Source organism: Muscardinus avellanarius, assembly GCF_963383645.1.
Source record: "Muscardinus avellanarius genome assembly, chromosome: 1".
In the NCBI taxonomy this organism is placed as follows: domain Eukaryota; kingdom Metazoa; phylum Chordata; class Mammalia; order Rodentia; family Gliridae; genus Muscardinus; species Muscardinus avellanarius.
The window spans coordinates 186,738,364-186,764,848 of NC_137786.1; the positions used below are offsets into that span (position 1 = coordinate 186,738,364).

General features: G+C 45.6%; 1 protein-coding gene across 2 annotated transcripts in view; it reads right to left on the bottom strand.

Moving 5' to 3' along the window:
* GALNT18 (polypeptide N-acetylgalactosaminyltransferase 18) overlaps positions 1-26,485 on the bottom strand; it is a gene marked incomplete at both ends in the record, with an annotated part of 326,966 nt that overhangs the window by 13,513 nt on the left and 286,968 nt on the right. For both annotated transcript variants that reach the window (XM_080707751.1, XM_080707750.1), the window contains one exon: positions 1,854-2,018. In XM_080707751.1, coding sequence (XP_080563877.1) covers positions 1,854-2,018 — 165 coding nt within the window. The remainder of the gene's footprint in view (positions 1-1,853; positions 2,019-26,485) is intronic.

A 26,485-nucleotide genomic window follows, 5' to 3' on the forward strand; every position in this document is an offset into this window, starting at 1 on the left:
TGCCTCAGTCAGCTCACCGATTGAGTCAGGTGATGGGACTGATCACACACCGTGAGGAGTAAGTGAGCTAATATATGTGCCAAGTCCTTAGCCTCTGGCAGTCAGCACTGCACGAGTGCTAGCTGTTATTCTTACTAGGGGAGACCTAAACAATTTACAATACATGCCAAAGGTCCCATAGACAGGAAGGAGCAGGGGCAGAAGTTACGAGTCCCCTGCCCCCTGTTCCCTTTCAAAACATTTTGCAGGCTGAGCTGGGACTCAGAGCTGTCACATGCATCTTCCACCTGCCTCAGAAGTGCTCCCATAGGACTCCCTGAGTGCTCCCTACTCCATGTGATTTCCTGGGCTCACAGAGTCCTGGCTTGGGCTCTTGCTCTGGCTCTTTAACTAGCTCTGAGATCCATGACCCTTGTTTTATTTTTTATTTTTTGTGGTACTAGGGATGGAACCCAGGGGCTTTCAACCTCCAGGTTACACTCCTAAACCTACTTTATATTTCATTTGAAAACAGGGTGTGTCATTCAGTTTCTGAGAGCCTCACTGAGAGCCAGCTGAGGCTGGCTTTGAACCTTCATGATCCTCCTGTCTCAGCCTCCCAAGTACTGGGAATACAAGTGTGCGCCACCACGCCCAGCTTATGACCTTGTATTGAGTTTGCTGCTCATTCCTGACAATTTAGGAACTTACCAAGGGTCTCTAAGTCCACTGGTTCCCATACTCAGACCACAGGCCAAAGGTACTCCTATGGCCCTAGACTATGATGCTCCTTAGCAGCCCACCACTACAGGGAGAGTAAGCAGATCCAGGATTGGAATCAAGCGGTGGGCAACTCCCAGAGCTCCCTGAAGCGATCACAGCTCCTTCCTCACCAGGCAGAAGCAGCTGAGGTTTGAGTAAGGGGCCTCTGCCACCGAGTCTCACGAGTCCTCAGTCCCTCCCTGACCTCCCTGGAAGCATAAACCATGTACAGCCCCTCAAGGCACCCTGGTGCTCTAGGACCCTGAGCTCCCTCCCTCATATTAGGAATACAGCACTGCATTAACCGGGAGGCTGGTGTCCCTATCCAAAGGGGAAACTGATCCCAACTGAGCAGAATCCCTGGGGTGGGAGGCTGCTAGGCAGAGGCAAAGGTTCTCTTTAAAGCTGGATGCCTGGATTCTTGGGCATCATTTTATAATGGGGAGATGCAGTGGCAATGGAAAGCAAGAAGTCAAGGGTGGGCCCGGAACTGACATTTAATAAAGAAATGTCCTACGGTCATGTCTTGGAGCATATAGCTCCAAGATGCTTCCCTGCAAGAAAATTTCACCCGATAAAGTTACTCCATGCTGGAAAAAAAGTGGGGAGCCACACATTAGAGCCCCAGTGCTGTCTATACCTGGGACATGGGGATTTGGGCTCTGAGAAGGAGCCTTTGTTGAGAACCTGCCATAGTTTAGAGTCAGAGAGACCTGAGTTTAAATTCCAGCTCTGCCCCTTTCTGTGTATCTTTGGGCAGATGCCTTCCGTCTTTGGCTTGTTTTCTTTCTTTTCTTTTTTTATTGGTGCATTGTAGTCATACATCTTAATGGAGTACAAGATAGTAGAGGCATACATCCACACATCATTTTGCTGTTTTCTTATATCTAAAACTTAAATAAGATGATAATAAAAACAGCTTCACTCAGAGCCAATATCAAGAGTCAATGAGCAAACATGTACAAAATCCCTCTGAAGTCTCACCCTCACTGTGGCCATGGCATCCCTCCCTCCTCTCCTCTATGCCCTCCCTGGCCCCTGCAGCCTCTCTTCTGTGTTTTTTTTTTCTTTTTTTTTTTTCACCGTGACTGTTGTTATCCTCGTTCTCTTACCTGAGAGAACTGCCAGTGGAGCTTCATCCTCTTGGCTTTGGCATAACTGCACTCGATGAGCCGAGGCCGGCTGTTGACATCCACCAGGCACCGGTTGTCATCGTCATCCACGGTGGGGCTCAGGACGCCCACGTGGATCTGCTGACCGCTCGTGTAGTACACGTTCTGGGAGCAGAGGCAAAGAGGAAGAATGGGGTTAAATGAAGATGGCCAGGGAGATGACAGGGTAAGTGGTGGTTGTCACCATGCAGTTGGCAAAGAGGTCTCAGAAGACCCTGAACTCTTTATATCCAGGGGCGATGGAAAAGAAGATACCCTTTACATTATGATCCAGGAGAGAACTTGATACACATGTATAACTAAAACAAAATTTTCGAGAAATAAAACTCACTCTGTGTGATACATTCTGATATTTTCCATTCTATTCTGTCATTGAAAAAACATTGGCTGTAACCTTATAAATTGATTTCACCACCCATAGTTTAAAAAGCACCTCTCGAATCCATTATTTACAGACTCGCTGACTTCCTGCATAAATATCTCCCACTAGTTACAATGCTTGGCCAAGAAACACAGAGCAAAAAGACCTGGGCCACGACTTCGGGGAGCTCAGGGTCTCATGGGATGGGAGATAAGGAACACAGAATTTCCATTCTACTAAGACTCTGCAGAGCAGGAGTTGGAAGGCTTTTCTTAAAGGGAGAGATGACAAATAATTTTGGCCACTGAGATTGTGCTGGGGAGACCCCAAGACCACCCCCAGGTTCAGTGATTGTCAGTGAGGCAATGATTGATTATAGTGAAGGGGGACAGAGAAAATCAGCAAAGGGAAAAAGTGCACGGTGCAAACTCTGGGGACCAGGCAGCTTTCAAGGGTCCTCCTGCAGTGGGTCACATAAGGTGTGCTCAGTTTTCCAGTACTGAGTGTGACAACTGTGTGAACTGCTGTCTACCAGGGAAATCCATCAGAGCCTCAGCACCCAGTGCTTCTATTGGGGCTGGTGGCATAGGCAATTTCTGCCTATTCTGTGCCAAAATTCCTGACTTCTAAAAGAAAAACAACCATTCAACATAAAGTATAGTGCTTGCACAATCAGTATAAGCATGGTGAGGCTCTCTTCTCAGTTGTGGTAGGAACCTTCCTGACACCCAAACTCGCAAATGTCAGCCCAGGCTCCCCCTCGAGCAGGCCTCTTGAAGCACAGCAGGCAGGCCTGCCAGGTACATTCTTTTCTACACAGGGTTCCCAAGACCTCAGCTCTACTATCATAGCACAATTGACAACTGCCAATAGCACTTTATGTACAAAATAGAGGCTGTAGTATGGGCATGGGCTAGGGAAAAGTTATGTGACTCCTGATCTTCAAAGTTTTGGGTAACTTCCCATGACCTTCAGCCCAGTAAAGGGCTCTGAGTGGTAACTCCTAGGGTTCTGTAAGCTCTGGTCCTGGAATCACCAAAGGAATTTTGCGGTTTCCAAAGTTCCCTTTCTCTGCGGTTATAAGCCCCCATGGGCAAACACAGCAGGTTTCCATGCTTTACATTAGAATTCAGGCTGCTCATTCTTGTTACCTTGACCTATTCAAAAACTCTCACTGGCAAATGTTAGATGCTTGGTTAAAAATAGTAAAATGAGACAGGCATGCTGGGGCATGCTTGTAATCCCAGTACTTGGGAGACTGAGATAGGAGGATCACAAGTACACGGCCAGCCTCAGCAACTTAGTGAGTCCATCTGCAACTCAGTGAGACCCTGTTTCAAAATAAAATAATAAAATAGGGTTGGAGATACAGCTCAGAGGTATAATTCCCCTGGGTTCCATCCTCAGTAACACACACACACACACACACACACACACACACACACACACACACAGTAAAATGAAATACTTCTTACTTTAGAGGGTGATTGACAAGTGTTTTTTAGTCATGGGTGTAGAACCTAAGAGGGACTAAGTAAGGAAAGCTGCATGGGTGAGGAGGATAAGTAAGGGGTGCTCCCTCATGGGCATATTCTTTCTGATTCTCAAAAGTCTCTTTAGACATCCAGGTTGGCAGACAGGGTCACCCATCAGTCATGAGAAGGACCTCAGGCTAGCATATCAGTCAAGGTCTCAACAGGAAGCAGATGGCAGCCTTGAGGTAGGGGATTTGGGGGACAGTGTAAAAGAGACACATTATTCTGAGGTGCAGATAAGATGTCATAAAACTAGCCTCCCAGGATAATAACATGGAGCTGCAATCACTTGTAAATCTAAAGGGATGAAGGAAGAGAGAAAACAGTTCTGTAGAGAGGGCAGCCTTGAGAGGAAGGTTTGGGGGAAATGGGGAATGGTGCTAAATACATATCCCAACCTGAGTCTCCCCCCAACTTTGATCTGCTGGGCCACCTAACTGATCAAACCCAGAGTGCAGGGGAGCCCTCTGTAACAATCTATCAAGTTATCCTACAGGGTGGAGGAGACTGTGTCTGGAGGGACAAGCAGTAAAGGTCTGCACTTTGAGGTCATCCTACAATTCATTGGGTTTGGTGAATCCACAGATATAAACATCAAAAATTACTGCAGTGACTGATTCTTCTCATAAAAGAGATGAAGGATCATAGTGATGGCAGTTCTGAGCATAGGCCAAAATCACAACGTCCAGCTCAGCGTAGAGATGTAACCAGCAAGGGAAGCCTCCTCACACCTACACTGAGTAAGAGATAGATTTCTAATTGTAATCCTGAGTTTGTCCCTTGTGTGGCCTGGATTTCCATGTTACCAGAAGTAAAGCTGATGACCTGCTATGGCTTCCAGTTTGTTGGAGTTGAAAAAGAACTTGACACTTGGTAGGATTTAGGAAAAGAAACAGTTATGCAGTTAGAAATCCCATCCATCCATCCATCCATCCAACAATCTTAAGTTAAGTTCTTGGAATATAGAGATGAGAAAGTCATAGTTTTGTCCTGGAGGAGCTACACCCAAGTTGGAGAAACCAAGGATATTTCAGGGCACAGTGGCCCTAATTATACTAACATGAAAACTTCCCCTACTTCCTCCAGTCATCCACCACAACTCTTGCACCTTTGAAAATAGAAATAAGAACCCACTGCCCACAAAAGTCTTCCTTGAGTGAGCAAAAGTGTGGGACTTACGTCTGCTACCTGGGCCTCATTTCAAAAGATGCATACCTGCTTATACTCTTGGGTTGAACGCACCATGATCTCCTCAGGATAGTCTAGCTCTTAGTCACTGCCTTGTGTGTCTAAAATCCTGATTCCTCAAGGCTCTGGAGCATGGATTGCAAGTCACGTGACTGCCAGGGACCAGACTTTCCTCTCCTCCTTCTTTCCTGTCATCAGGGCCTGGCTCTCATCTTCAAGGTGGGCCTCAAGAGACAAGTGGCCACCCAGGTAATAACTGAAATCAGTTTTACCTCTTTAGCTGCTCTGAGGTGCATACGGAGATGCTCCAAGAGACATGTGTGCACTCACTACCTGGTACAGCTGTCACTGGAGCTGTTTATTGCTCCAGAGTCTGAGAAAATCATAATAAGGACAGGCAGTTGTTTGTTACTTAAAAAGCAAACAGCAAAGCACACCTCGCCTGGAGTGAGCACGGAGCTGGCAGAGAGAGAGAGAGAGAGAGAGAGAGAGAGAGAGAGAGAGAGAGAGAGAGAGAGATTTGGCCAAGAGGATTCTCTCAGCTCTCACTCAGATATCTCAGAAGTTCAGCCAGCAGAGTATTAACTAAGCAAAGGGCCTGAACACAGATGTGTGCGGGATGCTCCACTTTCAATGCTGGCACACCCTGCAAGCATAGCTGTGCCTTCTGAGCAGTGGGGAACCATGGAGGTTTAAGGCAGAAGTAATACAGAGCTGTGGTCCTCAACAAGGGGGATTTTGCCCACCAAGGGATATTTGGGGTGTCTGGAGACATTTTTGCTGGTCTTGACTGGGGCAGGAGGCTCATACTGGCATCTAAAAGGTAAAGGTCAGGAATGTTTAACATCCTACAAGACACAGGACAGAAAAGAGTTATCTAGTCTAAAATATCAGTCAGTTATTGAGAATCCCTGACTTGGACTGCTAATAAAACAAGCCAATATGTTTTTGGTTCTTACTATGTACCAGATAGGAGGCTATTTACATGCTTTAACTCATTTGATCCTAATAACTCTGTAAGGCATGTGCAGGTGGAGTATCCCTTATCTGAAATACTTGGGGCCACAAGTATTTGAGATTTCAGAATTTTTTTTCCAGATTTTGGAATATTTGAACAAATATTCCAAATAGTGAGTTATCTTAGAGATAGAACCCAAGCCCATATTTAAAATTCATTTATATTTCATGTATGCACCCCACCCAAAGGTAATTTTATATGGTATTTTTAGTGCATCTGCATTTGACTACAATAAGCCTCAGGTATGGAATTTTTCCACCCATGGTATTGTGCAGGTGCTCGGGAAGTTTGGGATTGGGAGCATTTTGGATTTGGGAACTAGGGATGCTCAACTCATAGCACAGAGAATTGAGTAATGTGTCTCAGTGGCCAGTAGCTGAGATTTCAACTGGGGCAATTTGACTCCATAATTATGTGTGGGATGACTCACTTCACTCCCCTACCTTCCTTGGTGCCCTCCAGCTCCAGAGAGCAGGCAGAAAGAGGAGAGCCAGGAGCCTGGCTTCCATGCTTCCCTTTGAGCCACCCTGGGGGCCTGGACTGAGGGTACCAGAGGGTGAAGGGGCCCTTTGTAAGATGTCTATAGTAGAGGCTGGCACCAAGTGCTGAGACAGCAGCATCCCTGCAGTTAGCAGTTAGAGGCTGGGTGAGCTATGATCCCTTTTGTCGATGTTTCACAAACTCCCAGGCCATAGAAACCATATCCCAGACCATTCACCTCCCCCTCAACTGCAAATGATTGATTCAGCTTGCTGTCCACTCAGCCCCTCCAGCTCCATAAGGCAGCAAACAGCCTCTCCTCTCCCGCATTTCATTCTGATGCTTGCTGGAGAGAGAAATCACCTGCAACTAGAAGAACAAATACACCCGTATCTAGGATCTTACACCAGTGGGGATGCGCTGTTCTCCTCCAGGCCAGGAGCAGGAGTGATGACAAAGAGCTAACTGTATACCCTGCAGGGAGCCTGCAGGGACCTGTCTGCACAGCCTGGCCTCAGGGCCACAGAGACAAGGCTGGGCAAGGGCTCCCAGGGTGGGGTGTTTCCCTCCCTAGGTCCCAGACCTCTGGACAAGGGCCCCACCTCAAGGGCTGCAGCTAGACCCCACTCAGTGTGCCCTTGGCAGCCCTCCCCATCCTGGCAGCACACAGGTAGGCCCGCCTCCCTGAGCCTGACTTTTAGCTTCCACAGCATCCACCCTCCCCATGCCTCAGACATCCTCTGGCTAAGAGGACAGGGCTTTGGGAAGAGGGAGAAGATGGCAGACATTTCCTTGTATCTACATGCCAGGCCTTCTGCTAGGCACCAGCCATGCTCAAGGTCACCTTCCATTTGTAGAGATAAGAAAAGGGAGGCTAAGACAGTTTAAAAAATAAAGCTTGATGAGGGTAGTAGTTGCTCTCTCTCCTCTCCACCTAGGGGCAGCCTCCCTTCCCCTTCTGAAGGAGGCTGAGTTCTTGGCAGTTCAGTTCCTTCCCTTCCCTCCCTCTGCAGGGTTGAGCCCCAGTTTGCTGACGCTAAGGCTCCATTTCTACCGGTCCCACCCTCAGTGAGAGCCAGCAGTGTCACTGCCAGGGCCATTTCTACGAGTGGCTCACGCTGAGCCCAAAGGGCTTCCAGAAAGGCCTCAGTGGCCACTGGGTGGGGCCTGGGGCCCTTTTCCGAAGCCCAACCACGCAGATTTCTTTTGTCTCTCTTACAGTTAGCTTTTATATAATATTTTGTTTAAACAAAAGGTTACAAATAATTTTTTTAATGTTTGATGAAGAAAATAGTTGAAATGATGTTATGTCCATCTATGAGGGTATCATTAGCAATCTCACTAACATGTATGGGGAGGGGGTGGTGAGGTGGGATGAAGAGGGAAACACACCAAGGGCCGTGCGCATGTCTATCTGTATCACTCGGAACCTCACTATGAGGGATAATTACAATGCACCAGTAAATACATGCGTGAATACATACTTAAAATGTGTGACTGCTCTAAGACATGAGGCACCTCTCCAGGAGGAGTTAAGGCTTAGCCAAACTTTCTTAGCTTAGACCCCACCCACCAATCAGAACGTGCAGACATTTGGAGAAGGAGCTTTAACTTCGTGCCTCCCACCCCCACCAGTCTCACACTCTCTTGCCTTCTTTGATATGGCCAATTAACAGATATTTCAATCATTCCATCCCCACTGCTACCCAGACCTTGACACCCACATCACATGGTAGTCACCATGGAAATTCTGGAATCTTCACCAAGAGACTGAGCTGAGAGAATCACAGCATGGGCAGGGGGCAGGGAGGAAGGCCTCTCCAATGACCAATCAGGAACATGGAACAAAATGGGATTGTTCTTAATAGCAGAGACACTTTCAACACATAACTGAAGCAAGGGTTCTCTTCTAAGCAGCAGGCACAAGCATTGGAGCAGCCGTTTTTTTCTCCCTTAGGTGGTGTTTCCTTGGCAACACTGCTGGCCAGTGGAGTGGGTGCCCTTGAAACAGGAGGTGTCTTGGAGACAAGTGGAGACGCCCCCTCACTGAGCCTATGGTGGGGGCAGCTGTGGTGGTATTTGGGTAAAACTTTTCTGAGGCTGAAGAGTGGGCTGGATTGTGGGAGGGAGAGAGCCACATTGAGCCACTCTTCATAGGAACTTCTAGAACACACCACAGGGTAGAAAACAACTGTGCATGCCAGATACTCTCACTGGAGGAACTAGGATGACCTAGCATCTTGATGGTCATGTCTTTGGCTACTTGGAAAGGGCTTTGGAGGATTGTTGCAGCCCAACAAGGAATTAGGAACCCAGCTCCCTGCGGCGGTGGGTCACACACCCAGGGAATGTGACACAATTTCTGGAGTTAGAAGTTGCACATGATGGGAGTGACTGAAAAGTGTTCAGGAGGTTGGCAAAGGTCATTGAAGGAAGGGCCTACCTGTGGGCCAGATCACAGAAGAGGAGGAGATGAGAGCAAATGAAATGCAGGAGGCTGCAAGGGAGAGCTTCTAAATGCCATCAAACTGAAGGCCCCACTTGGGCTATACATCAAAACCACTTGAGGAGCCTTAAAACCCACACATCACCATCCTGGGGGTGGAGCTAGGCATGGGAATTTATCCCAGGGGATTCTAAAGTGTAGCCAAGGTTGAAAAGTTGATATATTAAGGAGACTTTGGGCAGCCTAGACACAAAAGGTAGGGGTAGCACCTACAGCCTCCTGCAGTCTAAGCATCCCCCCCCCATTATGGAGACTTTTATTTGCTTTTATTTGCAGGAGTATTGCTTTTGAAACTCTAAGAGTAGTGTGAGCCAAGAAGTTAAGAAGCACTATTGTTTAGGACAGTGTTTCCCAAAGTGGTCACAGCATCATATGGGAACTTGATGGAAATGTGCAATTTTTAGCCCAGTCTCATACCTATTGAATCAGAAGTTCTAAGAGTGGAGCTCAGGAATCTGTGCATTAGCAAACCCTCCAGGGAAGCCTGATGCATGTGAACACTTGAGAAGCACTGATGTAGGAAGAAGGTGGCCTGGTGGGATGGGAAGAACATGGGCTTCCAAGTCAGGGAGACCCAGAGTTTCCACTCGACACCTCCATCCCTTATGTTCTAGCTGGGATGCCATTCTGAGCCTGTTTTTGGACCTGTAAAATGCAGTTGTTAAGAAGACTGAAAGAGCTCTTTCAGAAAAAAGGGCCACGGCAGGCAGGGGTCAGGGTCTCTGCAGGAGGACAAGTGAAGGCCCAGTGGGAGCATGTTACTGGTCTAGCTGTACCGCCTCACTCCTATCATGATGGCTGATCCCAGGTCTGACTGGCCTACAGATAAAGATTCAGGGAACCAGTGGTCAGGGTGCCAAAATCGCCAGAGAGCGGGGAAGGAAGTAGGCAGAGCCTTGCTTTATTAAATTTCAATTTATACACTAGAGACTGTGATATCCAGAATGTGTATTAAAAATGGGCCTGTCTTCTGTCCCCAAGAATGAGCCGCAGGCATCTCTGCAGACAGGGTGGGCTGATTTAAGGGTTTGGTTATTGGTCATTAACCTCTCAACGCAAAGGTTCATTACTGTGCTGAGGGCCACGGCGCACTGATGCTAAATCAGGAATGAGGGGAATCACTTCCAAAGTAATCTTATATCTGCCGACCTTAGAGCTAGGTTCATGGGGGAACAGAAAGCATTGATAGGCCCTGTTTGCCCCTCCTTTTAGGGGGATAAATGTTCAAGGCAAGGTTTCTAGCTCAGAGCTTCCCCTGGCAACCTATTTCCCTGGTGATGTTGGGGGGAGAGCAAAGCAAGGCTAAGCACCCATCCACCAGGGGAAGGAGGAGAGGCATGTAACGGGTGCTCAGCCCATCAGTCAGTGGTTGGTCCACTTCAATTCAGCAAACACCCCTAAGGTACCAGACCTGAGCTGGGCCCCAGAAAAGCAGAAGGGAGCAGGGTGTGCATCTCCCTTGAAGGGCTGTCAGACACAGCATGAGGGCGTAGAGAACATTCTCATGGCCAAGCTTAGAGCAGATGCTGTGATGTCCTACTTGGGAGCTCAGCGAGTGATAGGCTTTGAGAACGGCAACAGAGTAGGGTAGTTTGCACAGATAACTGACAAGGATAGGGGGGGTCTCCTGGCAGAGAAAACAGGATAAACAAAGCCATAGAGCACAATTCAGTGCTGAGTGAGGTGGGGGAGGAGACGAGAGGGAAAGGCAGCATGGGGCTGAAGAGTTTGGACAGCACCCTGCGGGCTGGCAGAGAGCCCAGGCCTCAGACTGGGTCTCCTGCCTGGTAGCACATTTGAGAGATTTTTAGTCTTTTGAGTCAGAAATACCCAAGGAGCCTGAAAAGCAAGGTTGGGCTAGAGGTGAGTCAGGCAGTATCTGCAGAGCTGTTTGGAAGATTCCAATTTTGCATGTGCAGAGCAGCAGGGAAGAAAATAGAGCTTTTGACCAAGGCGTTGTCTTTGAACTTAAGACTGAACTGAGAAGGTGGAGCTAAGCCTGACCTCTGCCTCCCGCTGCGTGCTCAGGAAGGCAGCCACATGCCTCAGAATGTTTAACTTGAATTGAGATGTCAGTGAGTTCAAAATGTTCTCTGTCCTATCCTCTGAGGCTTCTCCTAGTGTCCCCTCCATATGAAGCCACAGACTTCCCCATGTCACCAGAGTCAGAGTGGCTTCCTGTCTAGCTCTGACCAATGGGAAATGAAAGTCACACGTGTCACCTCCAATCAGAAGCTCTAAGAGCAATCATGGGATCCACTGCCTCTCTTTTTGCCCCTGGACCTGCTGCATCTTAGATGAGGACGGTTTCTTTGGCCCTAGAAAAGGTAGAATGACACATAGCTGGCACTGACCCTTGTTGACCAAGGAGCATAAACAACAAACACACACTTCTAGTTGTAAGTTGCTGAGATTTGGGGATCATCAGCCTAGAGGAACCCATTCTAGACAAGGTATGCTGCCAAATCCTAAAGTAGGAAACTCCGATTTTGGAGCTGGAAGATGGGTGGTGAGGATACCATGGCTACAGACTGGAAAGATGGTGAACTCTTCTAGGCAGGGGTAAAATGTTTGGCAAATCTGCTGCCTGCAGGATTTTGGTAGATTGATTACATGGCAAATGAGCTTGCACTGCAGACTAAGAGCAAGCCTTTGTTACTATCAGTTGCTTTTGACAAGGTGCTGCAAAAGAGAGATAAGGTCAGAAAAGGAATGGACGTAGAGCACAAGCAAGAAATGTTTGCTATTGTCAGCCTTGGAGATTCCGAGGTCAAACACTATGGGAGCGCAGCGAAGCCTGAACTGACTGACAACCACTTTGCTTCTTTGCAAGTCATGGCACAAAAATAGAAGTACAAAATGTGATGCATGCTCCTAGGAAAAGTACAGGGACTCTGATGATACATACCAAGGGGACTTTTAAAAAATTTTTTTTATTTTTTATTTTTTAAATTTATTTTTATTGGTGCATTGTAATCATACATCACACTGGAATACAAGACTTGAGAGGATATATAAGCACACATCATCCAATTAGCCCTCATCCAGCCCCCATCCCATTCCCTCCCCCTCCCTGGATCCCATGCTTGTTTGGTGATTAACTTTGATACATTTGTTTACGTACCTCCTGCGTTTTAAAGAGGCTCCATCCTCCACCAAGAGGACTTTTTAAAAAAAATTTTTATTGGTGCATTATATTCATACATCATATTGGGGTAAAAAACTTGTGTGTACATACATGTACACATCACTGATTTAACCCCTACCCAATTCCCACCCCATTCCCTCCCCAACCCTCCTTCCCTTGCTTGGCTTAGTGGTTGACTTCGATATGTTTAAGTACATTGTGTGTTTTAGAGATTTTCCTTCTTCCCCCCTCCTTTCTCCTCCTTTACGTGGTCTTGTTTGCTCCTCTATAGGATTTCCTTTTTCATCTAGAGTTCTTCCTATGACCCATTTCTCCTTAGCTTTCACATATTAGGGAAAGCATCTGATTTCTTATTTTTTGTGACTGACTAATCTCACTTAGCATAATGTCCTTCAGTTCCATCCATTTCCCTGAAAATGATGTAATTGAGTTGGGGAGAAGAAAAATGGTTGATTCAAGAAAGACTAGCTTGTACATAGTACTTATATGTACATGCATCTATACCCCAATATGATATAAAATTTATAATGCACCAAATAAAAAATTTAACCCAGCTAGATATTAACCCAGCTAGATTCAAGTTCTTGTTTTCACTGTGCTGCAGCTGCGGGATTATAGACAACTTACCCATCATTCACTCAGTAGACTCGTCTGTGAAACAGGGGCCAATAATGGTACCCATCTCACAGGGATGTGGCAGAACGATATGAAACGATGAGTACATGTGTTAGCTGCCAGACACCCTGTTATGACATCGGTCACTCCCTGTTAAATCCCTGTTTCCTGAGGGCAAGAAACTTGCTCATCTTTCTAACCCTAGGATCCTTATAATCTAACTCACTGCTTGACATGTAACAAATACTCAAAACATATTAGCTGATCAAATTGATGCATTAATAAATTATTCCAGGGACACTAGAATTTCAGTTTAAAGATTCATCTAGGATTGTTCCCTGGTGCCAGCTTCCTACCCCTCACTCCAAGACTCCTCTAAGTTTCTCTCTGCCCCATTTTGGACTAGTATGTTGGATACCATTCTCCATTGTAGCCTCGTAGAAAAATGAGTTGGACAGAACAGGGCAGGATTCTTACTATTTTCCCCCAGGACACTGTCTTTGCAGGTCTGACCCTTCTCTGGTCCCCATAGAAATAAGGAGGCTCAGTCCCTTGCTTATACACAAGAGTTATCCTGCACTACATTAAGCAGAACTTAGAATGTTCCCAACAATAGAGGTTGCATGCCTGCAATATGTTAACAGCTATCTTAACATATGGTCAGTGTGGGCTCTGGACTCTCCAGCCACCACAATGATCAGCAAGATGTAGGAAGGAGCCTGTTAATAAAATCTGCAGGCTAAGGTCCAGCAGGGAAAAGTTAGCCCAGAAAAATGGACTTCATATGGATGAAATAATGGCACTTGATTCTAATCTGCAAACATAAATCTCTCTATTTTATCTGCTTCAACATTATCTCCATTTCCATTTCTCTTGTCCCTGGGCGAAAATATAGTTTCTTTTACCGGGGAAAACAAACAAATAAACAAACTCCAGGTCATATCTTTACGGGGAGCTCCACACTTCAAAGAGTGACATCAGATGGATTACGGAGAGAGAAGGTATAAGAAAACTAAGGCCGTTCTTTTTGGGGGCCCCTTTTCTTGCCATAGTACAAAATAGGCACTTGGCAAATATTTTCAAATAAGTGAACAAATGAATGAAATAATACAAGATGAACTGTGACATGGTACCACAATAGCCACAGGCTTTTCTATCCATGCCTGCAAACGACTTTGCAACATGACATTAGCACTTCCCTTCAGAGGTGGATTCTGTTTTATCATCCTTAAATCTCATCTGGAATATATGACTTATAAGATATAAGCAGAGACCTGAATAGCACCCATACATTTGAGCAGACCTCTTCTTGCTTCCCTTAGAATCCCCGTCATCACCACCACGTGAAGAAGCCTGGGCTCACCTCTCTGGCTGATACACATGGAGCCCAGAAGCCCCCTCCCTCCAGCTCACAGAAGTCCAATCTTCAAAAGCAGGTGCACCATCTGACCAGCAGTTGGCCACAGATGCCTGAGTAAACTCAACTGAAATAAGCAGAAGACAGTGCCAATGTGCTCAGCCCCAAATGCCCACCCTCAGAATCCTGAGCTAATAAACGAGTGTCTTAGCCTACTCAACTTGGGGTATTTTGTTATTGGTAAACGTGAATGGATCCATGCACCTCATTTTCGGAGGTGTGCTTGTGAAGTACACAGCACAGAGTGCAAGTTTTCAGCAAGTCACTGTTCCTTTTTACCCTCTCCCAGATGAAGAAAATAAAATAATGATAATAGTAATATTTTCCATTTAATGATTTTTATCTAGAGATCAGCGATGCTTTTTCCATACACACTTGTTAAAGTCTCATATGAACCCTGCGTAAATTGGGGTATTATCTCTATTTTCAGGTGAGAAAAAGAATGAATCCAAGGTAAATTAAGGGAGGGCAAGAGGCAGGGCTGGGGTCTGCACTCCGGCCAGCTGGCTCCAAAGCCCATCTCTCACCAGCTTCTTAGGAGAGAAAGAAGGGAAGGTTCTGGCTCTCACCTTCCACAGGTAGCACAGAGCTGACTTTCTTTCTGCCCTGAGTTTGCTGCTGCTCAGCCAGTCTCTTCCTTTCAGGTTGGAATACAGTTCTGCAGGAGGGTCCCCTGAGTTCCTACTACCACTGTGACTCAGCCTTCCTTTCTCCTTAGAGGCTCGGACTCTGACCCCTTCCTCTGGCAGAGTGGAGGCTCCATAAAGCTCTATTGATCCTGGGCTGAATGCAGCATGGAATCCTGGAGAGATATTATGGGGACCCAGTTTGGTTGTCATGAGCCCATAGAAAGTACAAGGCATGGGTGCTCTTCTGTCCTGAGCACAGAGCTAGGGACAAAGGTCTCCACAGCTCCTGCAGTTCCAGGAGATGTGGTTCCTTTATCAGATCCTCTATTCTCTCCATCCCATCTCCCCACAGGGCCTCCTTTTGGCTTTTCCTTAGCCAGGGGGTTTTCCCTCCAGAGGACTCCAGCAGAAATGGCTTCATTAGGACTCTGGCAGGAAATCTCAATGGTTCTATCTCCATTTATCACTCTCCTCGTTGTCTCCTGGCCTGTCAGAAAGAGCCTCACTATGCAAGTGATGGTGGAAACCACATAGCACAGATTTGCTGGAGGATAGCAGTCTCCAACATCACACCTTTTGTGATAAATTGCCTATTTTCACAAAGCTATGTTACTTTCAATAAAGGCAGCTCACTAAGCATGTCACTACACAAGATCTAATTTTGTCTTGATGTGGCTTTTTCATCCTCTCTCCACCCAATATGCCCTGTGCTTTTTCTCTTGATTGCCCTCCTAAGCCTTTGTTTGAGTCTTCTGAACCCCTTATTACACCCCCAGCATCTCTCCAAGGTGGTTCTTTCTAACAAAGTGGACTCTTCCTGTCCCTGACAAATGCAGCTCTTCCTGGAGGACACTGCTTTGCTCCTGCACGTCTGAATGTCTGAATCCGCTGATGCTCACATTGATGTCCCTGCCCCCTCCTTACCTTTCCCCACCTGGGTTCCTCCATCCTAGTATAAAAGTATCATCCCTCTAAGGACCAGACATCAGTACCACCACCCTCTGCCCACTTCTTCTGGCCCAAGTTCTTCCTTGGCAGTCTGCTATGTCTGTGGAGGTCTCCAGTGCAGGGCCACAGCTTCCTCTATACCTTACTGGGCAACACACACAGTCTGTCAATGACCCACCCTGTACTGTGGCCGTAGTTATGGGGTTTGGGGTGCTAGTCCTCATTTTATATCACACCCAAACTTCGGCCCTTAGTGCCACAAACTACTCTACCTCTAAAATCATATTTTTCAGGACCTTTCTTTTACCAACTACCTGTTATTCTTGTGTGTATGTGGGGGGTACTAGGGATTTAACTCAGGAATATTATCCTCTGAGCTACACCCACAGCCTATTTTATTTTTATTTTAAAACAGAGTCTCACTAAGTTGCTGAGGCTGGTCTTGAACCTGTAATCCCCTTCTCTCAGCCTCCCAAGTACTGGGACTACAGGAATGTACCACCATGCCCAACTCAATTACCTGCTATTCTTGATGTTCACACTCTTACTTTCCTTTCATCAGGCTGATGAATACCTTCGGAATCAGTATTATTTTTCCCTTTTCCCATACATTTTCATACTTCCTCCTGGTCTCTCCATGACCCTAAAAAGGCTGCAGCTAATCATCTCCATGCCAGCGGCTTCAAGTTTTTAATTCCTTATTCTTTCTGTCTTCTGCACCTTATCCACTTCTCCTCTGCAGCCTTGTTCTTCTTCCCCATTTCTGTCCCCTGTATGCACCAGCAGAGAAAATGCATGGAATGGTGCAAATTAGACTGAAAATAAGACTTCCCACAAATTCATCAACTTCAACCTCAACCAGACCCCTCCATACTACCTAACATCCACTCTTTGGTAGCTTGCTCAGTATCTGAGTTGTTTCCACTCAGTGGGGTTTGTAAATCTTCTCTGCTCTCCCACATAACCAGATCACTGTACTTCACTTGCAAGACGTCCTACAAACGTAATCCCACTGGACCTCCCTCCATCCTTCTCCACAGCGTCAACTGAGGAAGCTCCTTTTGTGTAGTTCTGGACCAACCCCATCTGCATCTGGATGCCACCCACCCCCACCTGGCCTCGCACAGTGTCCACCCCCGGAATGTTGCTTCATTCAATGCTTCCTCTTTACCCATATATCAGATCCCCCCCCCTTTTTTTTTTTACTGATTTCTTCTTAGCCTAAAAACATGTTCCCTTATTGCTTTCCATAAATATTATACCAGAACACACTTTTTTCTATCCCGTATCCTTTCTGATGGTCAGCTCTTTCTTTCCATTCCTTCATGACAAACTCCAAGAGTGGGTTCCACCTTCTCACTTGCTTCTTTAGACAAAGGCTTTTTGACCATCTCCTTCCAGATATGCCACCACCAACTCAGCAAGAAGAGATGCCCTAGGTACCAACTATTCTCAGGTTCTAAGGGCAGGTGCCAGGGTGGACTCTGCCACCAAAGAAACCCCCAGAGGGGGCAAGAAGGGAACACTGGCTCATATGTGACCATCATTTTTAAATTTTTACTCTCTCATGAATTGAGTTATTTAAAAAAATTTAACATATATTTGTCAAGCACCTATAAATTCCCCAGGCAAATATGATTGGGCAGCCCTGTGTATTCTAAAGGTGCCAGAGATACTGCAGAGATGTTGATCTTTTCTGTAGTCAATTTCTACAAGAATTAAGACCAGCAAGTCCTTTTTACTGCAGAAAAATGTTATGAAATTTTTCTTTTAAATATGTCCTTCACATAAGCTACCCTCACTCCCACATGTATTACTGCATTTAATAGTGTACTTTTGAGCAAGGGGGGGGGAATAAAACTGTTCTGGCAATTGATTTAGAGGGCCCAGCTTTGCCTAAATTCCTAGTATATTAACACACAGTGCTAGCCTCGAGGATCACAGTGAAGATTTACCCTCTCAGGGCTGATGCACAGCAACAAACAGATTTCAGGAAAAGCATTTGGGACAAAGACAATGTGGTGACAATAGAGTTTACTGGGAAAATCAAATAGAAGAATCCATGTATGCCCGTGATATAGTCTGAACACATCCCCTAAGTAACTTTCTTGAAAAATATTAAGCATATCCTTGAGCTGTCAGGATACAAACCCCATTTAAATGTCCATACTCGATGCCCCCAGCTATTCCCCAAACCCAAAGCCTTTTTATTTATACTCTTCTTTCTTGGCTTCTCACCTCAGGAGACCTTTGGAAATTCATGGGATGTTTCCCTAATGTACTAACACTCCTGGTGGTCAGGGCACAGGGCTGGTATGCAAACTGCCTTAAATAGGACAGGTCACACAATGAACTGCCTCATTCAAAATGTCAGTGAAATAGAATAAGAAACAGCGGGAGGGGCAGCAAGGGAAGCATCTACCATTGAGGGCCCGCCTTTGGTCAAGGGATGGCAAAGTCCTTACACAAACTATGGGGGAACCTCCTTACTTCCTGCTCCAAATGGCTAAAAAAGAAAGTACTTTCCGGAGGATGCTGTACCTCTGACACTCATGCTTGTACATTACGCTGTCATGGTCTCACTGTTCTTAACCTGGGCTCTACTGGGTGCAGTTCTGCAAGCCCCTCATGGTGGGGGGGAGTGAGTTCCAGCAAGCTGCAGGGGGTGCATTCATGACTGCAGGTCTGCCCACAGAAGAGCCCCTAAGTCTGAGAAGGTCACCTTTTTCTTGCCTACAGGTTAGGTAAGTAAAAAGACAGGACTGCTTCACATGCCAGCAAGACTTGGCTGCAGAAGCATTCATAGAAAGAGGTGACTCCCCCAACCTGCCCAATCTGTGCCCACAGCAACTGGCCCACCATCAAGAAGGAGGACCAGACCTGGGTTCCAGCCTTGTTAGGTAAGACACGTATCCCAGACTCCCATTCCCAAATCTCTAGGTGGGCTTTGGGCTGAGACCTGAAGGATCATATGGATGCTTTCAACCTTATCTTCTGGTCCTAGAACAATGAAATTGGATACCTCCAATGGGGAGATGGCTGCCCTAATACCCATGGGCAGTGGTAAAGCCAAAGGCAAGAGATATGGGCAGACAGCACTCATAAAGTCAAGAAAGAACTGACCGGCCCTTGTCCTGTGTCCAAGCCCAGGGAGGATGAGGAGGGGCTGTGCTCACTGCTACTTTCATATCTCCTCTAGACCCACCTTGGAAATATGTCATAAGTACTCTCAGGAAAAAAGTGCAGGCTAGACTCAGTTTCTCCTGGGTTCTTGGAAAAGCACACTTAGGTGGTGACTAGGCCAGGGACACCCTCCTCAGCACTCTCATTGGGGCCTTTATCCATCCAGCAAGTGTGCACTGCACACCTGTGAGCCACCCAGCATCCCCACCCTGTGGAGCTCATTGACCTGTCTCTGCCCAGGTGCCTCCCTAAGAGCAGTGCCACATTTTTTTTTTATTAATGTAGCAACTGAGTCAGGGCTTGGAACCTGGCTCTGCAAGGAGCAATGTGGCTGCCAAGCCAGCTCCTACCACATGGTCATGTGTGACCTGGGCATATTCTGTAATTACCATAAACTGGAGCTCTGGTTTTCTTGCTTGATACTGGAATTACACATTTCAAAGGTTGCCAGGAATATTGGCTGAGTTTAGACACACAAGACATTTAGGAAGATGCCCAGAGACAGTAAACAATAGATATAAGCTATTATTATTATAAATATCTTTAAAACTTGTAAATTATGTCTGAGCTTTAACTTGAACAAGAGATCCACATTACTGAGCCCGTTTCTGGGATGGATTTGGTGCTAGGCACACATAGGTTTCATACTTTATTAAACTCCCAAGCACCAGTCCCCATTTTACTTATCAGAAAGCTGAGGCTCAGAGAGGTCAAGTGATTTGCCCAGGGGTACAAGCCAAGTCAGGATCTTTATCCACTCCTGTTGCTGGGTTTCCAACAAAACTCTCCAAACAAAGGTGCACAGAAGGCAAGAGAATCAGCCTCTCTCCGTTTAGAGAGCCTGAATGTTGGCTGCTGTAGTACAGCTAATGACTGCTTCTCCCCAGCCTGTAGGAGTTTAATAAAAGTCACGCAAAATTCACGGTTTATGGCTGTAATTGCAGAATTTGGACATGAAGTGAAGAACATATCATGTGGAATGAATAACAAATCAAGTAGTTCCTTTTTTAGCATGGAATCTGAGGAAGCAGTTCAGAGATCACCACCCCTCAGTGCAGAGAGAAAGTTAACAATGAGAGGTGCCGACACCTGTGTTCCCAACACAGCTATCAGCTCCCTGCCTTCCCCTGGCACCCCCATGAAGAGCCCATGATGTGTTCTGGCTGGGCTCTGACTCTGTGTGCCATTACCATAAGAGAAATAGAAATGAGGTTCTTTTCAACATCAGGGTGAGAAACCTCACCTAGCGGAGGTGACCAGCAGTAGCCCAGTGGTTGGCTGTGATGGAGAGGAAATCTGTGACAGTAACCTGAGCTTGGCCTGTGGAAGTGGCCAGAACCTAGGACGGGCAGTGCTGGTGGAGAAAACAGCACTGTGGTCAGCCACCTTCCTCCCAGCTTGAACAGACTGCTCCTGGGTGACAGAACACCTCTCATCATGGTCTAGGACTTATGGCTGGGATCTACCACCTGTGAGGGGTGGGAATGAGTCTATTGTTATATCTCTCAGGTATATGAGGATATGTTGTTATGGCAGCTTTAAGATGTAATAAACAGACACGCAGGAAGTGTCTAGCAGAGATAGACACATGGCGAGTTTATGTGTGTGCTCATGTCAATATATACATACATACATACATACATACATACAAATATAATGTATACAGCTATATAAATATGCCATATATAGCAATAGATAAAATGTGATAGCCTGTAGTTAATTGGCATTTTCTATGACTTAAGCTTTGTTAAAGTTATAGTTTAAGTTGCAGAAAAAGAAATTAAGAATTCTTCCCAAGTCACAAAGTCAATAGGTGGCAGAGCCGGGATTTACAGTGGAGTAGCCCTGGGGTTAGTTTACTTCCTTTTAGTAGGGCATCCAGGAGGGAGTGAGAATGCATGCTGCATTAAAAGGCAACTCATCCACTCAGCACTCACTGATGAGCAGATGGAAAAGTAAGGTGTGCGCTAGGGATGTAGCTCGGTGGGAGAGTACTTGACTAGCATGCAAGGCCCCAAATTTTAAAAAAAGCAAATTTCGCCGGGTGTGGTGGCGCACGCTTGTAATCCCCGCGCTTGGGAGGCAGAGACAGGAGGATCGCGCAGGTTCGAAGCCAGCCGCGTGCGCTGGCTTAGGAGACCCTGTTTCCAAAATGAAAATGTAAAAAATAGGTCTGGGAGTGTAGCCCAGAGGTACAAGGGCTTCCAGGAACCCCAGTACCACCAAAAAAAAAAAAAAAAGCAAATTTCTGGTCTTTGGGACTTGAGAGAGGGGGAAACTGAGTCTCCATGCTCACCCTGATAGACTGCCAGAATGAAAGAGAAATTCTAGCTTCAGAGGTTCTGCAGGAGAGGGATGACATGTGCCAGTTCTGCTCTTCCCACCCTTGAACAGTACTCTGATTTACTCTTGGAGTGTGATACCCACCATCATGCTCAAGGTGCTGGGCCAAGGGTTGTCATCTACAGGCCATCTGAGCCCTCTTGATAATCCACTGACATACCTATTATGGTCCTACATTCATAGATTAGACCTTAATATGGAGAGGGAACCATTGAACCACTTGCCCCAATCATACCTAAAAAGTTGGCAGAACTGAGACTGGGTCCCAGCTCCACCTGACCTGACCTGAGTTCCTGCTCCTTCTATGCATCAATTACTGCCCTGGATCATCCAGAGCAAAGAGCATCCCTTTGACCAACCACTTGGCACCAAGAGATTGGCAGCACCACTTCAGGAAGGACTGAGGGCAGCTGCCCAGAGGGTGCAAGCAATCAGGCCATCCTGGGCTCTCTGGGCCATCCAGGGCCTGCTCCCACCATGCCCCAGAGGCTCCACTCACTGCTTCCTACCTGAGTGGCTCCTGGAACTGTGTGGGCCGACAGCTTAGGGGACAATGAGTAGAAACCCCAATAACCTTATCTGGATTAGTTCTTGAATAACCCAGAACTGGAGGTGACCAGCGACAGCTTGAGGGCTACCTGAGGCTCCCCAAAACAACTCCACCAGGTAGAGGAGTTGCGGAGGGCATGTGCTAATGCATAGGAACAAGTGCAGGGGTGGGGTTCTCAAACCACATAGCCACTCGGTGCCTGACGTTCTATTTATATATAGATCAAAATCTTACTGAAGTGAAGACACCTCCAAAGGTCACAGGGAAGTGGAAAGTCATTTAGATTCCCATTCCTCCAAGTAAAGCTTTTGCACTTGTCTCTGAAATGTTATGTGAGAGGTCTGGCGGTCCATGAGGGTCTCTTGATGCCCCTGCCACCACTGGGGTCACTGCCAAGCAAGAGGGGCAATGGTGTCATTATGACTCATGGGCTAATGACAGCTTCTAGAGAGAGATGAGCAGGCTTCTCTCTCTCTCTCTCTCTCTCTCTCTCTCTCTCTCTCTCTCTCTCTCTCACACACACACACACACACATCTCTCTACAAACACACACACACACACACACACACACACACACACACACACACACCTCTCTCCACACACACACAGCCCTATGAAAAACCAAGTGAGAATTTTAAAAGAGGAAGATGAAATTCCAAAAGGCAATGGCAATAAAGTCCTTCTACAATTCCATACTTTTCTTAAACATGCTGCCTGGTCTGACATGGGATTTATCTTCAGTTAAAACAGAATTCTTCTTTCATCTCCACTCTAATCTTTATACCTTGAGTCAAAGCTCATCCGGAAGCACAAATGTGACAGCTTCAGTATCTCAAGAACTGTAGAAGGAATTAAAATCTCTTTCATCTTTCTACTATAGCCAAGAATTTACCTCCCCAGAGTAAAATCACCTTATTTTCTAATGTATTTTACAGCTTGGAAAATTTCAGCAGAATACCCTCTCTCTTGTAGGCTCATGAGAAGGTGGTTTGGGACAGCAGTTTGCAAAATTTCATTGTAAGAACTATAAACACCGTGAGCCTGCTCCCTCTCCAGACTGGGATGCCTATGGGACAGGGACCCAGGGAAAATGGATTTTCCTCCTCCACTTTGGAGAATTCTTGGCATGAATTAAGATTCAATATATGTTTGTTGAATGAGCAAATGAATGAGTGAGTGAGTGAATGAGTGATTGAATAAGGACTCTGTGGGGATACTCTATTATTGTATTTTTCCCATTAGAGGAAATTTTCCAGGCTGTTACACTAATTAGGGCTAATATTCTCAGTTATTTTGAGGATTGCTTGAAATCTACTGCTAATTTAAATAAAATGGTTACATTTACTCATTAACCAATTAGCATGCTTCCTAGCAGCTTCACCTCACTAATTTGATTAGTTATACCATGCTTCCTCCTATCCAGGGCCTTCTATGGGCTCTGGGAATCTCACAACTGTATCAGAGTGAACCTTTAAAGAAACACTGAAGCAGAATCTCTCCCAGGGTTTAAACACAGATGTGAAGCTAGTTCCTCTTTTTAGCCCAAGCTGTCTTTGGGTCCCTCCTGTCTTTGGTCCCCACTGGGTTCTACTACAAGTTGCTCTACAAAACCACTCCTATCACTAGACAGCTTTGTTCTTCAAGGAAAATGAAATTTTCCAAAATACAACAACTTCATGAAAAACAACCTATTGTATGATTTGTGAATAAATGGATGAGACACTTACTGGAATAAAAAGTAGACACTGAAATACTGACATTCTTCCTGGTCCCGTCTTTACCAGTGACTTATAGTGTGACCTCAGGCAAGTCAATTCACATTTGAAATACCATTTCCCTACTTTCAGATTTGTCAGGGGTAAACTGACTCAGGAACTGAGTCCTTGTGATAGAGACAAGCTCCTGGCAACCAAGAAAGCCATAACTCCCATCTCTCGGCAGTCAGGTAGGACTTGACCAAGGAAATGGGAGAGGAAGTGAGCTGAGGCACTTTTTTTTTTTTTTTTTTTGCCAAGGGAGTGAAAATCAGATTTCCAGTCACATTCTTCTCTATTGGGTGTGCTGTGGGTTGAACTATATAACTCCCAAATTCAGAGGCTGAAGTCCTAATTTCTCACACCCAAAATGAGGCCTTAAATTTGGGTGAGGTGATACTGACTGGAGTAGGGGAGTTCCCTAATACAAAGTGACTAGTGTCTTTGATGAGAGAAAAATTTTAGACACAGATGCACAGAGAGAAGGCCATGTGAAGAGCAGGGGTATGCTGAACAAATCCAGGAAGCGGTAGCAGCTGGGAGAGAGGCCTGCTGTTGTACCGTAATCATATATCATAACGAGGTTCAGAGTGATAGTTACATATGGGCACACAGGACTTGGTTTTCCCAACATGTGGGGAGGTCGTGTGGTCGCTGAGACCTTGAGATTGGACTTTCCAGCCTCCAGAACTTTGAGACATAAATTCCTGTCCTCTGAAAAAAGTCCTCACTCAGTTCGTGGTACTTTGTTCTAGTGGCTAGAAGGCGATGGGAAGCCCACGTGGTCAGACTCGGAATCCAACAGTGTCACTGAGTCACTAATGACCTCAGTTACCCAACCTTCAACAGACTCTGAAAAAAGCAGTAACAATTTCTAAAGCCTGAAAACAAGACAAAAAGAAAGGGTGGTGGTGGCTTGTCTTCTCAATATCACACTGGGGCGTTGTTTAACAGACCCACCTAAGAGCATGTAATTTTCTGAGAGAACCATATCTGTGTTTGACTTTGCTATTTACCTTTTTATTAGTGCTCAGACACTATGAAGTTATATGCTAACACATAGATTTCTGCCTGGGTAAAGAAGATCACACTAAAAGCTATAATTTTATTTCCCTGTAGGACATTAACCACTTTGTATATAATCTGTCCATCTTACTCTAACATTCTTTTTCAGAAAATGCCTGCAGATGATTGCTTTTTTGGATGCAATGAGTACTTACTTAACCGTCTTACAAGGTCGGCAGGAAGAACTGCTCCCCCCTTCCCACACCATGGTCCTGCATTTTTATCCTCCTTCCACCTTCATTCTGGACATGGCTGGCTGAAATCTAAGTCATGAAGTTCAAACACAAGCAAGCTCATGAGAAAAATAAGTTCCCACTTGGGCTTCACAAAGACTTGAGGATTGAGAACCTTGAGGATTGAGAATCTATCTCTGGCACTAAGATATAAACTTCATGAGGGCAATAATTTCTTTTTTTTTTTCTGATTTGTCACTGTTTCCCAGGGCCAAGAACAGTGTCTGGCATAACAGACTCTCAATGATTTGAAAAAGAAACACCACACACACACACACACACACACACACACACACACACACACACTAATGAATTTTTTTTAATTTTTTTATTTTTGGTGGTACTGGGGTTCCTGGAAGCCCTTCTACCTCCAGGCTACACTCCCAGACCTATTTTTACATTTTTATTTGGAAACAGGGTCTCCTAAGCCAGCACGCGCGGCTGACTTTGAACCTGCGCCATCCTCCGGTCTCTGCATCCCAAGCGCAGGGATTACAAGTGTGTGCCACCACGCCTGGCTAACTAATGAATTATAAACTCACCGTTCCAGAATGAGAGAAACCCCAGCGATTTCTTAGCTTACAAGTCTATGTGACACAGAAACCCTTCCTAGGGTCCCTGGAGCCCACCAACCTTGGCTTGGGCACAGAGGATGGGGAGGTCATTATCACATAAGGCAACCACTAGGAAGTTTTCTTATTCTTAGCAAAAATGTGTGTCTTTAAAATTTGGAAGGAGTTTTTATGCCCCCTTAAATCTGTTGTTTTCTAGGTTAATCAACTCCTATTGTTTTAGCTCATGGACAGTCTTGAGTCTCTTTACTAATCTTGCAATAATGACGACTCACATTTAGTAAGCAATGACCGTGCAAACCTCCAGTGTCTAAATGCTTGAAGTGCATCCACTTATTTAATGCTCATAACAATCCTACAAGGTAGGTAATACTTTAATCTTTTATTATTATTTTTTCAAACAGGTTCTTGCTAAGACCATCTCTCTCCCTGCCATATGAGCATAAAGAGATGAAGGCCCTCTGCAGAAGAGGGCCTCTACCAGAAACCAGTATGCATAGTACTTCCACTGGCAGTAGCCCAAGCATCCATTAGCAGTAGGCTAAGTAGTAAACTATTGTATATTCACAACATGGGATAAGACACAGCAATTCAGATCAGTCAGTTACAAATACATGCAACAGCATAGAAGCATCTCACAAATACAGAAACCAACATAAGAAGGTACGTGCCATACAATTCTATTTATGTAAAACTCAAACTGAGGTAATACTATATATTGTTTTAAATTTGGGTGCTGGTTATATGAGTGGGCTTACTTTGTGGAAGTTCATTAAGCTGTACACTTAAAATTTATCTATTTTTTGTATATATGTTATACATCCGTTATAAGTTCACATAGAGATTGGTATTGATAAATCTATGTACACAGATAGCATTATTTGAACTGTTTCCTTCATCAACTCTCCCCTCCCTCAGCCCTCTTCATCATGCCACTGGAATTTCTCCTGTTTTATCTGTAGTCCCTTTTGGTTTTCAATTTCTCTCTAGCTTCCTCATATGAGATAAAACATACAACCCTTCACTT